The 12653-nt window shown below is 41.0% G+C and overlaps 1 protein-coding gene across 3 annotated transcripts in view; it reads right to left on the bottom strand.

Moving 5' to 3' along the window:
* The window catches only part of LOC133223883 (amphiphysin), a 107598-nt gene that overhangs the window by 30223 nt on the left and 64722 nt on the right, over positions 1 to 12653 (bottom strand). For all 3 annotated transcript variants that reach the window (XM_061374998.1, XM_061374997.1, XM_061374996.1), the window contains exons 6-11: positions 10797 to 10904; positions 10315 to 10400; positions 8395 to 8470; positions 7395 to 7477; positions 4625 to 4763; positions 2461 to 2589 (exon numbers count right to left, since the gene is read on the bottom strand). In XM_061374998.1, the coding sequence (XP_061230982.1) occupies positions 2461 to 2589; positions 4625 to 4763; positions 7395 to 7477; positions 8395 to 8470; positions 10315 to 10400; positions 10797 to 10904 (621 nt within the window). The remainder of the gene's footprint in view (positions 1 to 2460; positions 2590 to 4624; positions 4764 to 7394; positions 7478 to 8394; positions 8471 to 10314; positions 10401 to 10796; positions 10905 to 12653) is intronic.

Here is a 12653-nt window from a genome sequence, read left to right on the forward strand (position 1 = left end):
CTACAAATTATAGACTTATTTTACACAACTCTTGCTTTTATGTTTCTTATATGCAATTAAAAAAATAATAATTTCATAATAGAATTATAGAATAGTTAGGGTTGGAAAGGACCATAAAATCATCTAGTTCCAACCCCCCTGCCATGGGCAGGGACACCTCACACTAAACCATGTCAACCAAGGCTCTGTCCAACCTGGCCTTGAATACTGCCAGGGATGGAGCATTCACAACCTCCCTGGACAACCGATTCCAGTGCCTCACCACCCTAACAGGAAATAATTTCCTCCTTATAACCAATCTAAACTTCCCCTGTTTAAGTTTTAACCCATTACCCCTTGTCCTATCACTACAGTCCCTAATGAAGAGTCCCTCCCCAGCATCCCTATAGGCCCCCTTTAGATACTGGAAGGCTGCTATGAGGTCTCCACGTGGCCTTCTCTTCTCCAGGCTGAACAGCCCCAACTTTCTCAGCCTATCTTCATACAGGAGGTGCTCCAGACCCCTGATCATTCTCGTGGCCCTCCTCTGGACTTGTTCCAACAGATCCATATCCTTTTTATGTTAAGGACACCAGAACTGTACACAATACTCCAGGTGAGGTCTCACAAGAGCAGAATAAAGGGGCAGGATCACCTCCTTCGACCTGCTGGTCATGCTCTTTTTGATGCAGCCCAGGATACGGTTGGCTTTCTGGGTTGCAAGCACACACTGAAGCCAGCTCATGTTCATTTTCTCATCACCAGCACCCCCAAGTCCTTCTCCGCAGGGCTGCTCTGAATCTTCTTCTCTGCCCAGCCTGTAGCTGTGCCTGGGATTGCTCTGACCCAGGTGTAGGACCTTGCACTTGTCATGGTTAAACTTCATGAGTTTGGCATCAGCCCACCTCACAAGCGTGTCAAGGTCCTTTTGGGTGGCATTCCTTCCCTCCAGTGTATCAACTGAACCACATAGCTTGGTGTCATCGGCAAACTTGCTGAGGGCGCACTAAATCCCACTGTCCATGTCAGCGACAAAGATGTTAAACAAGACCGGTCCCAACACTGATCCCTGAGGGACACCACTCATAACTGGTCTCCAACTGGACATTGAGCCATTGACCACAACTCTTTGTGTGTGGCCATCCAGCCAGTTCTTTACCCACCGAGTGGTCCATTCATCAAATTGATGTCTCTCCAATTTAGAGACAAGGATGTAGTGTTGAACGCTTTGCACAAGTCCAGGTAGATGACATCAACTGCTCTACCCCTGTCCCTCAGTTCTGTAGCCCCATCATAGAAGGCCACCAAATTGGTCAGGCAGGATTTCCCCTTAGTGAAGCCATGCTGGCTGTCACCAAGCACCTTGTTGTTTTTCATGTGCCTTAGCATGGATTCCAAGAGAACCTGCTCCAAGACTTTGCCAGGCACAGAGGTGAGACTGACTGGTCTGTAATTGCCCGGGTCATCCATTTTCCCCTTCTTGAAAATGGGGTTATATTTCCCTTTTTCCAGCCATCGGGAACTTCACCTGACTGCCATGAGTTTTCAAATATGATGGACAGCGGCTTAGCAACTTCATTCTCCAGCTCCTTCAGGACCTGTGGATGGGTTTCATCAGGTCCCATGGACTTGTGCACGTTCAGGTTCTTAAGATGGTCTCGAACCAGACCCTCTCTTACAGTGGGCCCAAGGTCTTCATTCTCACAGTCCCTGCATCTGCCTTCTAAGACTTGGGTGGTGTGGTCAGAGCATTTGCCAGTGAAGACTGAGGCAATGAAGTCATTTAGAACCTCAACCTTCTCCAAATCTAGGGTAGCCAGCTCTCCTGATAGCTTCCAGAGAGGGACTACGTTGTCCCTAGTCTTTTATTTGCAATGTAATTATAGAATCTAGAATCCCTTCCTGTTATCCTTAACATCCCTAGCCAAGTTTAATTCTAACTGGGCCTTAGCTTTCCTAACCTGGTCCTTAGCTTCCCGGACAACATCCCTGTATTCTTCCCAGGCTGCCTGTCCTTGCTTCCACCTTTTATAAGACTCTTTTTTCCCCTCAAAGTTTCCTCAGCAGCTCCTTATCCATCCAAGGAGGTCTCCTGGCCCTCCTGCCACACTTGCTTCTAGTTGGCACGCAACGCTCCTGAGCTTGTAATAATGAGCTAAAAGTAAACTTCATCGCTTCTCTGCTGTGTAACTAATGTTCCTGCTAGTCAAAACCAAGGGAATACACTACCTAGCTGGTACAGCCTTTTATATCTGCAAAAAAGTTGATTAAAACAGCCAAGTACCTTTTTTTTTTTGTCAATCACGCAAAAGCAAAAAGGAATACTTCTAATGATTTTGATGGAAGGAAGGGAAATAATGAGGATAACTAAAATGCTAATTGAGATGCTTAGGATTAGGAAAAAACCCAACAAAGCCAAGGCCATTATCTTGGAGAACTAAGGGTGATTGCAAGGTGGGACCCACATTCTCTGAAGCTTACCTGTGATGGGGTCGTCACATTGATCTCTGGGACAAAGTTGTCATCAAAGAAGTTAATGATGTTCTCCTGTTTCAGCTCCTTTGTGGGGGTGAGCTTAGGCAGCGGTGGGACTGGTGGACCTTTCCTCAGCTAAGACGACAGCAAAAATATCACAGAATACCTCAGGGATAAAAGAAAGAGCTGTAAACTTGGCCTAAACAATTTGGGATAGGTTTTTATCTCTGCTGCTTCATAGGCTGAAAAGAACTGTTTGGCTCTTCACCACCAAGTACCTTGAAACAAACATTGTGGACAAAGCAAAACAACTCTATGTTTCAAACTTACTGCAACTCAAGGTTGAAGATATAAAAGCATTTCTTGGGTGATTTTTTTCTGCTGTGAAGGGCACATGGTGCAAGACACTTCCTCTCCTATGCAGCTCACAGTTGGAAGGGCAATACTGCAAGGAACCAGGACTCGGCAGCTTTTTGGCATCTTACGCTCATACTTGTTTAGCCTTGGGATTTTGTCCCTACCCACCTGTTTCTACCTTTGAAGCCTACTTAATGCTAAGGCCATATCATCTCTGAGAACCACAGCACCTCAAGGGGCTTAGATTACTAATTGCTCCTGCTTTCCAGGGATTCACGTAACTATGACGAACTATTTGCTTGGTATAATACCAAATACAGTTGGATAATTTTAAGATTTGCCAAAATACCAAGAAAAAAAGTCACAAAAAGTTCTTGGGTGGTATCGTGACATAACACCATTGGCACCAGTAAGACTAAACAAAGTCCTAGCAGATGAATATTCAGGCAGTGAGGTATCACATTTTGGGAGGTCACAGAAAACAAGTGTGCTCACATGTAACTAAATGCAAAACTAAACTTCCTCACCATAGAAAGAGTAATCGGCACAGAAGCTATCCCAATTCTGAAAACGTTAGTGACATCAACACAGGCCTTTGATATGTTCATAAACTATCACATATAACTCTTATGCTACAGAGGTACTGATTAACTGATGCATGAAATTGATTACACAACACAAAAAAAACCCAAAAACACACCAACCCCCCCACAAACACCAAAACACAAACCCACACCCAAAAAACCACAACCCCCCACCCCACCACCCCACAAAAACCCAAAAAAACCCCAACCCACCCCCCACACCACAAAACCCCCACCACACCCCCCAAAAAACACAAAACACCCCCAACCCCCAAACTATGAGACCCAGCTCCCTCAGTCTTCCTCATAAGGGAGATGCTCCACTCCCTTAATCATCTTAGTTGCCCTGCGCTGGACTCTCTCCAGCAGGTCCCTGTCCTTTTTAAACTGAGGGGCCCAGAACTGGACACAGTATTCCAGATGCGGTCTCACCAGGGCCGAGTAGAGGGGAAGGAGGACCTCTCTTGACCTACTAACCACCCCCCTTCTAATACACCCCAGGATGTCATTGGCCTTCTTGGCCACAAGGGCACAGTGTCGGCTCATGGTCACCCTGTCGTCCACTAGGATTCTTACCTCACCAACTCTTGTGAGAACAGAAGCGACTCCAGTGACTCCCAACAATGTAAAACTTCTCAATCCAGTGTTAATAACAATCAACAAACCTTTCATTATTACAGCATTATCTAAGCTAGCTCTGTTTTCTGCTGCAGAGCTTGACCAGACCTGTGATACTCACAGGCAAAATTTGAAGATGAACGAAGAGCAGAAATACATAATGTATAATATATATATATGGAAATACATAATGTACATAAACATATGCATATAGAGAAACACATAATGTATATATAATATAAATACATAATATATAATTGAAATTCCCAAGAAGTGTTAGAAACAGGTTTTTCAAACTCTCACTGCTGGGATATGAGTCCTTAGAGACTATGCAACTTCTTAAAAAGTGTTTTGCTTTGCCACCACCAGTCTCAACAGTTCATTGGGCACCTTAAATTTTCTTCATTCCTCCTTATATGAAAAACACTTTCCACTTTTCCCTGCTTGTGACACAGGGATGAACAACCGATTAACAGAACGGAGTACAGCAGAGCCAGTGGCCTCCTAATCATCTCTCAGTCACAGTCTAGATAGAAAAATCCATTGTATACATCATCTCAGCTATCTTTTACTGCACAACAGTCAGTTTCTCCTGCTAGGTTTCTGCTTACCTGTGTGGGTGACTTCGGTCGGGCTGGTACCGGGGATGCTGGTGCCAGCATATGGTTGGGACTAGCAGTAGGGCTTGGCAGGGGAGAGACCTCCTCTGGTGGTGATGGTGTTTTTGCAATGCGGAGTGGACCCGAGTCACTAGACAGAAGCAAACATGTTGAATACATACATATTATGCTGACTTGTACCTTGACAACTTGATGCAATAGTTGAACTGCATCCCTGATGTAATGCTAGTGGCCTCAAAAGGCAGTCTACACAGGAGATGAGCTAAGCCATTATATAATGATTAAAACTAAAGCTGCAATTAAATTCAATTAAAATTCAGTGCTCAACAATGTCAAAGGAAGTTTTACCTTTGAGTGGTCTTGATTTTTGGATCTGTTTACCTGATCATTATAACTTGAGGGAAACAGAGTACCTGTACTTTTTCAGATTCTGTATTTGAAATAATGTTTCATGTATAAGTTTGTAACTGTCATAAAATGAGAGATGGAATTATTGTCAAAAATTATTATTTATTCAAGAGTATTTCCTACTCTTCTCAGAATAAAAGGCTTTAAAGATAAAATCCCCAGGGGAAAGCATACCAATAAGTAATGCAAATAATTTTAAAAGCCCGGCAACCTTGCAAAGGTTTCAATAAAATAAAACACAACCAAGATTATTATAAGAATATCGCTATTTAGAGGGGCAATTCACCACAACTATAAACAAGCACTAGTCAAGTGATTTCAACAGAGCTCTGATGGTAGTAAGAAAAGATCTGATGAAGTCCTGAGAAAGGATCTGCTCCTTCACATGAAAGAACCTGGGGCAAACACTGAGACATACTGAGCTACCTAGAGCTGCTGAAAGCTTACAACTCAGGAATGCTATAAACTACAGCACTCAACGACCACAGTACTCAATAAGAGAAGAGCAACTCCTACGCATCTTCACAGAGAACAGAAGCACTACCTGATTGAAGAGACCACAACATAAACATGTTCCTAATGCTAACACAAGAAAAATGAATTCTTTGGAAAGGACAGATTTAGCTCACACTCACCACCTCTTTCTGTGGAAATAGTGAAAAAAGAAAAAATAAGCAGTTATTAAGGAATTTCTTTCCCAGGTACAGTATTTGCCTTCAGGGCATTCAGTAGCATGTAAGTTTTTGAGCTGTTTCTTTTTATACAGTTCTTTAAATATTAGATGTTGCACTTGTCTAGAATCTACTTCTCATGCATCTAAAAGGGAGAGTTGTTTTATCTTACAAAGACCCACTCCTAAGCTGTCGTTTAGAGCATCACAACTAATAACGGAAGTCAAAACCTATCCAGGTTTTCACACAAGGCTCTGTGAACAGTACAGCAAAAGGGTGTAACATTGTAAGTAAAAAAATAGTGTATTTTTAAAAAGAAGTTTTAAAGTTCAGAAGTTCGCACCACATTAACCTACGTTTACTCATTTGCAGCAATATTATGTTTTCCCTCATTGATGGAGCAAGTAATTCAGTGGGAACAAGCATGTGCATGCTGGACATAGCCTAGGAGACAGAGGTGGAAAAAATACCTGTTTATTACAAAATGTGCTTGAAACTTTCCAGCACTACATTATTTTTCATCCCATAAAAGTATTTTACAAATCCTTTATCGAAACATAGTCCAGCTTGTAAGTCCATCCTGGGCTGGAAGTGATGACCCATAAACTAGCAACTTCGAAGGCAGTGTGCATGTATGTATCTTAAGAAACATGGATTAACACTGAGCTAATCCAAACAAAAAGTTTGGACACATACTTAACAAAGTAGTTCTGAATTCTGCATTAGATCAGAAGGTTCAACATTTCATTCTTTGTTCTTCCCAAGTGAGATCAAAACAAACACAGACTATCAGCCATATGTTTGAGGCAGATGCTATGTTGTTTGGTCAGTCTTAATTACTGCTACTCTGAGTCCATCTTGAGGGCAAATTAGCATTGTTCCCATTGCTCCTGAAGAGCTGGGATTGGCTGGAAATTCAGGATTTATGTATTCACTCTATTCACTATGTGTTATACATCTTCTGCCTATCACTGTTACAGTACTGAGAGATCAAATTATGGCAGAAAGACTATATTTGTGGCAAGCAAAAATATCAGAAGTACTGGACTGATGTTCTCCGACCTTAAGAAAGCACGAGCTGATATTTTTTTCTTTTATTTTTATTTTAAGACAAAATTTCTCTTGAAAGTCATTTAAAATATGACATTTTGTGACATTCTTCTTACTTCAGCTTTTCAGGGGCACTCTCAGATCACATTTCTTGACTTTTCCCATGAGCAAGAGGGATAAAAGATGACTTACAAAGGTTGGGTTTCTCACCTAATCATATGCCTTTAGGAGCTAAAAACAGGTCTAACCACTTCAAGGCATTAAAAAACAAACTATGAGAGTTAGCAATGTGGCTGTAAGCTAAGCACCTAAGAATAAATGAGCTATAGAGTTAGCTGGTGCAAATTGGTGTAATAGTCTACAGTGAGCTAGGCTAACTTGCAACAGCAGAGAATCTGGCCTTTATTATTATTTCTGAAAGGAAAAGTAAATGGGTGATGAAGGGAGTTTTGCACCTTTACTCATGTTGAGAAGAACTTCATGCAAGGTACCTTCATCTGCAGTCCTGAAGGGACAGACCCATGGACTGTATTGTACTGCAATCACTACACGTGGAGTAGGTGATTACTACATATGCTGAAACCCACAAAGCCTACTGTAATGGAATTCATTTAAAAAAGTAGTAAATTTACCTTGGTGCCCCTTGAATGGTGAAGGCCTTGTCTGCGTGCTGATCTCCCAGCTTCGTCATCACTTCATAGAGTTTGTGACACAGCTGAGAAAACAAAACACTTCCTTGAGTGTGTCTGAAGCACTACAGTCATGATTAAAAACACAGGTGATAAATCTGGTCAGGTAACTGATAACCTGATAATATACAATCTGATTACTTTAAAATGGTATATAGGTACTTCCAAAAATACTCTATGCCACGTATATCAAAAGCCTAAGTGGAAACCTACCAAAATCATAGAATCAAAGATAAGAGCAGTTCTTCAAACACATAAGTTGGTTTTCAGAGAACAAGTTTATAAGTGACTGTCTGTTGCCTGATCTCTGGTGAAGGAGGTCTCCTGAAGTTTAAAGCAACATGCGTAGCCAAGAAGATTCATGTGTTCCCCTCAAAAACTTAATCCCAATTTAGGTGGGACTTCAGCCAAGCAACTTTTCCAAACAATTCTGGTTCCTATTAACAGGTTACTCTAAATAACACAGTACAACATAGCAAAGCACATTCAAAAGATTCTCTCTGAAAGTGCTCAATTTGCCTAGGGGTCACATATAATGTGGCATCACTGACAATGTATGTAGTGGTTTTAAAGGGAATGCTTGACATAGGAGCTTTTTTGTACCGATTAAAGCAATGAGATGCATAGCAATTGGACATAGAAAAAATACTGAAGGCAACAGCATGCTCAAAGGAATGGAGAAATTATCAGAATATAAAGTGAATTTAGTGCTACAACTCATAGTGCATTATAACCTAAAATTGTACAGGCCTCCCTTTCCTTAAGGACAGTACAAAAATGGAAAGTTGAAGCAAATACCAAGGTTACAGTACAAATCTGGATCTAGGGCAAATTGTCATGTGTGCCCCCTACTAGATTTTTACTGCTTCATTACTCACAGCATTTCCTTGCTGTTATGCATATCACATAATCCATTATACATGAGATACTCATTTTTACTCACTACAGCTATTTCCTTGTGAAACTTGGCTTCGAGGCTGGATACATTTTTGAAGGTGTTCACATAGAAGCCAACTCGTCTATGGAGGATGGCACAAAGAAAGGAAAAAGAGAATAAAAGATAGGGGTGGGAGAGCCACAAAGGCAAATTATTTTTTCCCCAGACTACAAGCAGCATTCTTGACTATTACTCTCAACAAAGCAAATCGTATCAAAACTTAACATTTCAGGCTAGTTCATTCACAATTATTTCTGTTTGTGTTAAGAATCACCACATTTCACACCACAGAGAGTTGAGACGACTCCATAGCAGGGAGCTTCAGCTTGTTTCAGGCAAGGGGAAGACTGGATTGGAGTAAGTGTGGCTCAAACACATGGAAGGCAAGGTGCTCTGAATAGCCTATCTCCCACTAGACAGTAGGCAAGCATTGACTAAAAGGAGAGAGGTACCAGTCCAGCACTGCAAGCACCTGTGCCCTAAAATCCTACTGCAGCACCTAGGTGATTCGAGTGATTCTAAAGGCAGCTTTAAGGTACACAGCTCAGTACAGCCTGGGGGTGGGTGTCCCACACTCAGCCTTCCTTAAAGAAATCAGCCCTAAAATACATGAATATGTATGCAAGAGGAAAAAAAAAATCCTAATATAGACATTTTTGCACATGCAGTCAAAAATCTGCTTGCTGGGGGTGAGCGATCACATACTACTCGTACACTTCAAAAGTAGAAAGTGCTTTTTTAGGTTTTAAATTATTCTTTCGCCTATTTAAAACTTTCATGTGTAATTTCTCAACGATTTTTCAACAAAAATCATCTTTGCCATAAGAATAAGCCTGCAAAGTATCAACTCAATGGATTATTTTCTCTCTGAATAATTGTAATAACCAAAAAATAAAAGACTCTGAAAGCAATTGCTTTCTAAATTATGCCTATTGCTCAAATTAAATTCTACCTTTCTCTGAGACTAGTTAGTGGGTAATACACATACTGAAATAAAAGGGCCCTTACTCTATATCATTCATACATAGTTTTACTTTTAGTAAGCCCACAGAATAAATATATTGAAGCTAGAAGAATCTTTTCAACTGAAATAGGAAGAAACGCAGTAGGAAACCCCTCTATTGATCTGAAACTTAACAGGAATCAGTTTAGAAGGCAGAGAAGACAAAGGATACTTCAGTGACTTACAACACATTTCCACTCCAGCATTTGTTAAAGACCATAGAACACCAATGAGCTGCTTGTTTTTCTACTGCTTTTGTTCTCCTATTCATTTTGTCTGCATTGTCTGTATAAACACAATTCATGCCTCAACATCTTGAATGAATTACCTATGCCGTCAAAAGCTTTCACATCACAGACACAGTCAGTGCAAAGCTATGAAAAGTGTATTCTGATGTCGTTATAATGTTGTTTTCCCCTTCTACTGCCTCAGTAGTACTTTACAGGGACTTGGAAACAATTGCCATAAAATCTTTATACTTTCGTAAGGTTCTTTGTTTCAAGATCTTTTACAGAAAAAGGACTTTTAAGTAGACCCATTGCAAATCTAAAAAAGCACATGGCTGCTCTGTGAAGTTACTTCTGACAGCAGAAGCATTTAATCCTTTTTATTAATAACTGACCACCAAGGTGTCTGAGAAAGGTTATGGAAGCAGTGGGCCATAGTCACAACCTGTCACTCTGTGCTCTGACACAGTTCTTTAACCATAAAATGGAAACCTTATCTTAGAATGAAGATATGACAAGGAATCTTAAGTGCCAAGATACACTGAAAGAAATAAGCATACACTTGTAATAATTTTGGATCATTCACAGGCATTTCCCGATTTATTAGTTTAAAAATGACAACGCTCATTAAAATCCCCTGGTTTCTTTTTCTTACTCCCCCTTTAGGCCTTCCAGACACTATTTGCCTAGGCTTACCGTGACCACAGAGATGGCAGCTCTTCTTGTAAATCAGTGTTAAACTCTTCAAACACTTTCTGTGCTTTCTGAAATTCCTCTTCTGCCTAAACCAAAATGAAACAGTGTGACTTCTGCAATCACTATGACACAGCACAACCTGCCAAAATTGGGTTTCTGCATTTATTTTGTGGGTTTTTTACAATGTTAATAATAAAGAAAGTAAGTGAGTCCCACACATGAAGGCCAACACAGGACTTGCTGTCCCTACAGTCTCATCAAGAGAGAAACTTAGGGCTCAAATATGATTCATTCCTTAAAGAGGCTGAGTGTGCCCTCCAAGTGCACCAAAGTACCCAATACACATTCATGATTAAGGATATCATTATTTCCCTTTCTGAGAGGGGAAAAAGAAGAGAAACTTTGTGCTCTGGCTCTGCACAGAAACAAACGCCTCTCCAAGCTCCCCAGCTCATCTGCCAGCATCCATCCAATTGCGGTACCTTGGTAATTCTGCCTTCATCTTTTCTTTTTGAGCTCTGCAGGGCTTCCAGATGATGCCTTGCACTGTCATAGTCCACTAGCTTTCTGCTTCGTTTTGCAATGCGAGTCTGTTCAGGGGCAGAAATGAAAGTCAACATAAACAGCACTGCTTTAAAAGCTATTTTACTCATGTTGTCATTTAAGTTTTTTTTATATACTTTTAGTCTCCCTTATCTGCTGTTAGTATCTGAGCTACAATATCATTCAGGAACATGGGAATGGTAAAAGAGACAAACTAATCACCTTATTTTAAGTAAGGAATCCATTTACAGATGGTTTGGAAGGGGTATTTGTGGAGGTAGGGCTTGCAGGCCTTAGAAGTGAGATATCAATGTTATGCAAGACTTGTATCATTCTTTAGAATAAGTGGACCTCTTAAACTCATGGTAACAGTATCTTCTTCCCTTATACAGTGTGCAAACTTAATAAAGAATGTATTCTTTTCTAGAGTTGGAGAAATGCTTAAAATATACTTCTCAGTATATTCTCTGACACACAACTAAGACAACTGGAGTTCAACATATAACAGGAATTCTAATTTCATAGAATTATAGAATAGTTAGGGTTGGAAAGCACCTTAAGATCATCCAGTTCCAACCCCAATGCCATGGACAGGGACACCTCACACTAAACCATGTCAACCAAGGCTCTGACCAACTTGGCCTTCAACACTGTCATAGATGGAGCATTCACAACTTCCTTGAGCAACCTATTCCAGTGCCTCACAAACCTTACAGTTAAGAACTTATTCCTTATATCCAATCTAAACTTCCCCTGTTTAAGTTTTAACCTGTTACCCCTTGTCCTATCATTACAGTCCTCAGTGAATAGTCCCTCCCCCAGCATCCCTATAGGCCCCCTTCAGATACTGGAAGGCTGCTATGAGGTCTCCATGCAGCCTTCTCTTCTCCAGGCTGAACAGCCCCAACTTTCTCAGCCGATCTTTATACGGGAGGTGCTCCAGTCCCCTGATCATTCTCGTGGCCCTCCTCTGGACTTGTTCCAACAGATCCATGTCCTTTTTATGTTGAGGACACCAGAACTGCACACAATACTCCAGGTGAGGTCTCACAAGAGCAGAGTAGAGGGGCAGGATTACCTCCTTTGACCTGCTGGTCACTCTGCTTTTGATGTAGCCCAGGATACGGTTGGCTTTCTGGGCTGTGAGCACACACGGAAGCTGGCTCGTGTTCATTTTCTCACTGACCAACACCCCCAAGTCCTTCTCCGCAGGGCTGCTCTGAATATTTACCTGGTATAATTCTTTTAAAACTAAACAGAAGTCTTTTGATAAATACCAACTTTACAAAGCTGTGTATTATATGCAAATTCCACATGCTGACAGGGCATAGGGGCAGTTTGGTTTACAAGCAAGTCTGAGATTGAAGTAACGATAGGATTTTTGTATTCATTTTTAGTTTGGTCCCTGCTGTTAAGTGACAAAGGGCATGACTGTGTGATACCTACTCAATTATAAATAACCCCAAAGAATTTCCAGCTATATGCATACTGTCACATTCAAATATAAAGGTATCTACCTCTCACCAGTAATGATACCCACACATTTCATTTAGCAACCATCTCCCTGGACTGTATGTACACCAGACAGGCATATGGGAGAGGTCAGAATCTGCATAACAGCCTCTCCTGATGTGTATTACAAAATCTTTTCATAAATAATTAAAAGATAGGAATCATGGTTTACTTAAGAGAAAGATATTTAGATACCCACAGGTGCATCTAGGCAATACAAAAGTCCTGCTTTTCATGCAATTTGTCTGGCATTTTAACAGCTGAAGAGCTTAATGTGTCCCTGT

Source organism: Neopsephotus bourkii, unplaced genomic scaffold (assembly GCF_033783945.1).
Source record: "Neopsephotus bourkii isolate Nb327-2 ecotype Australia unplaced genomic scaffold, CSIRO-AGI_Nbou_v1 NB_1655, whole genome shotgun sequence".
In the NCBI taxonomy this organism is placed as follows: domain Eukaryota; kingdom Metazoa; phylum Chordata; class Aves; order Psittaciformes; family Psittacidae; genus Neopsephotus; species Neopsephotus bourkii.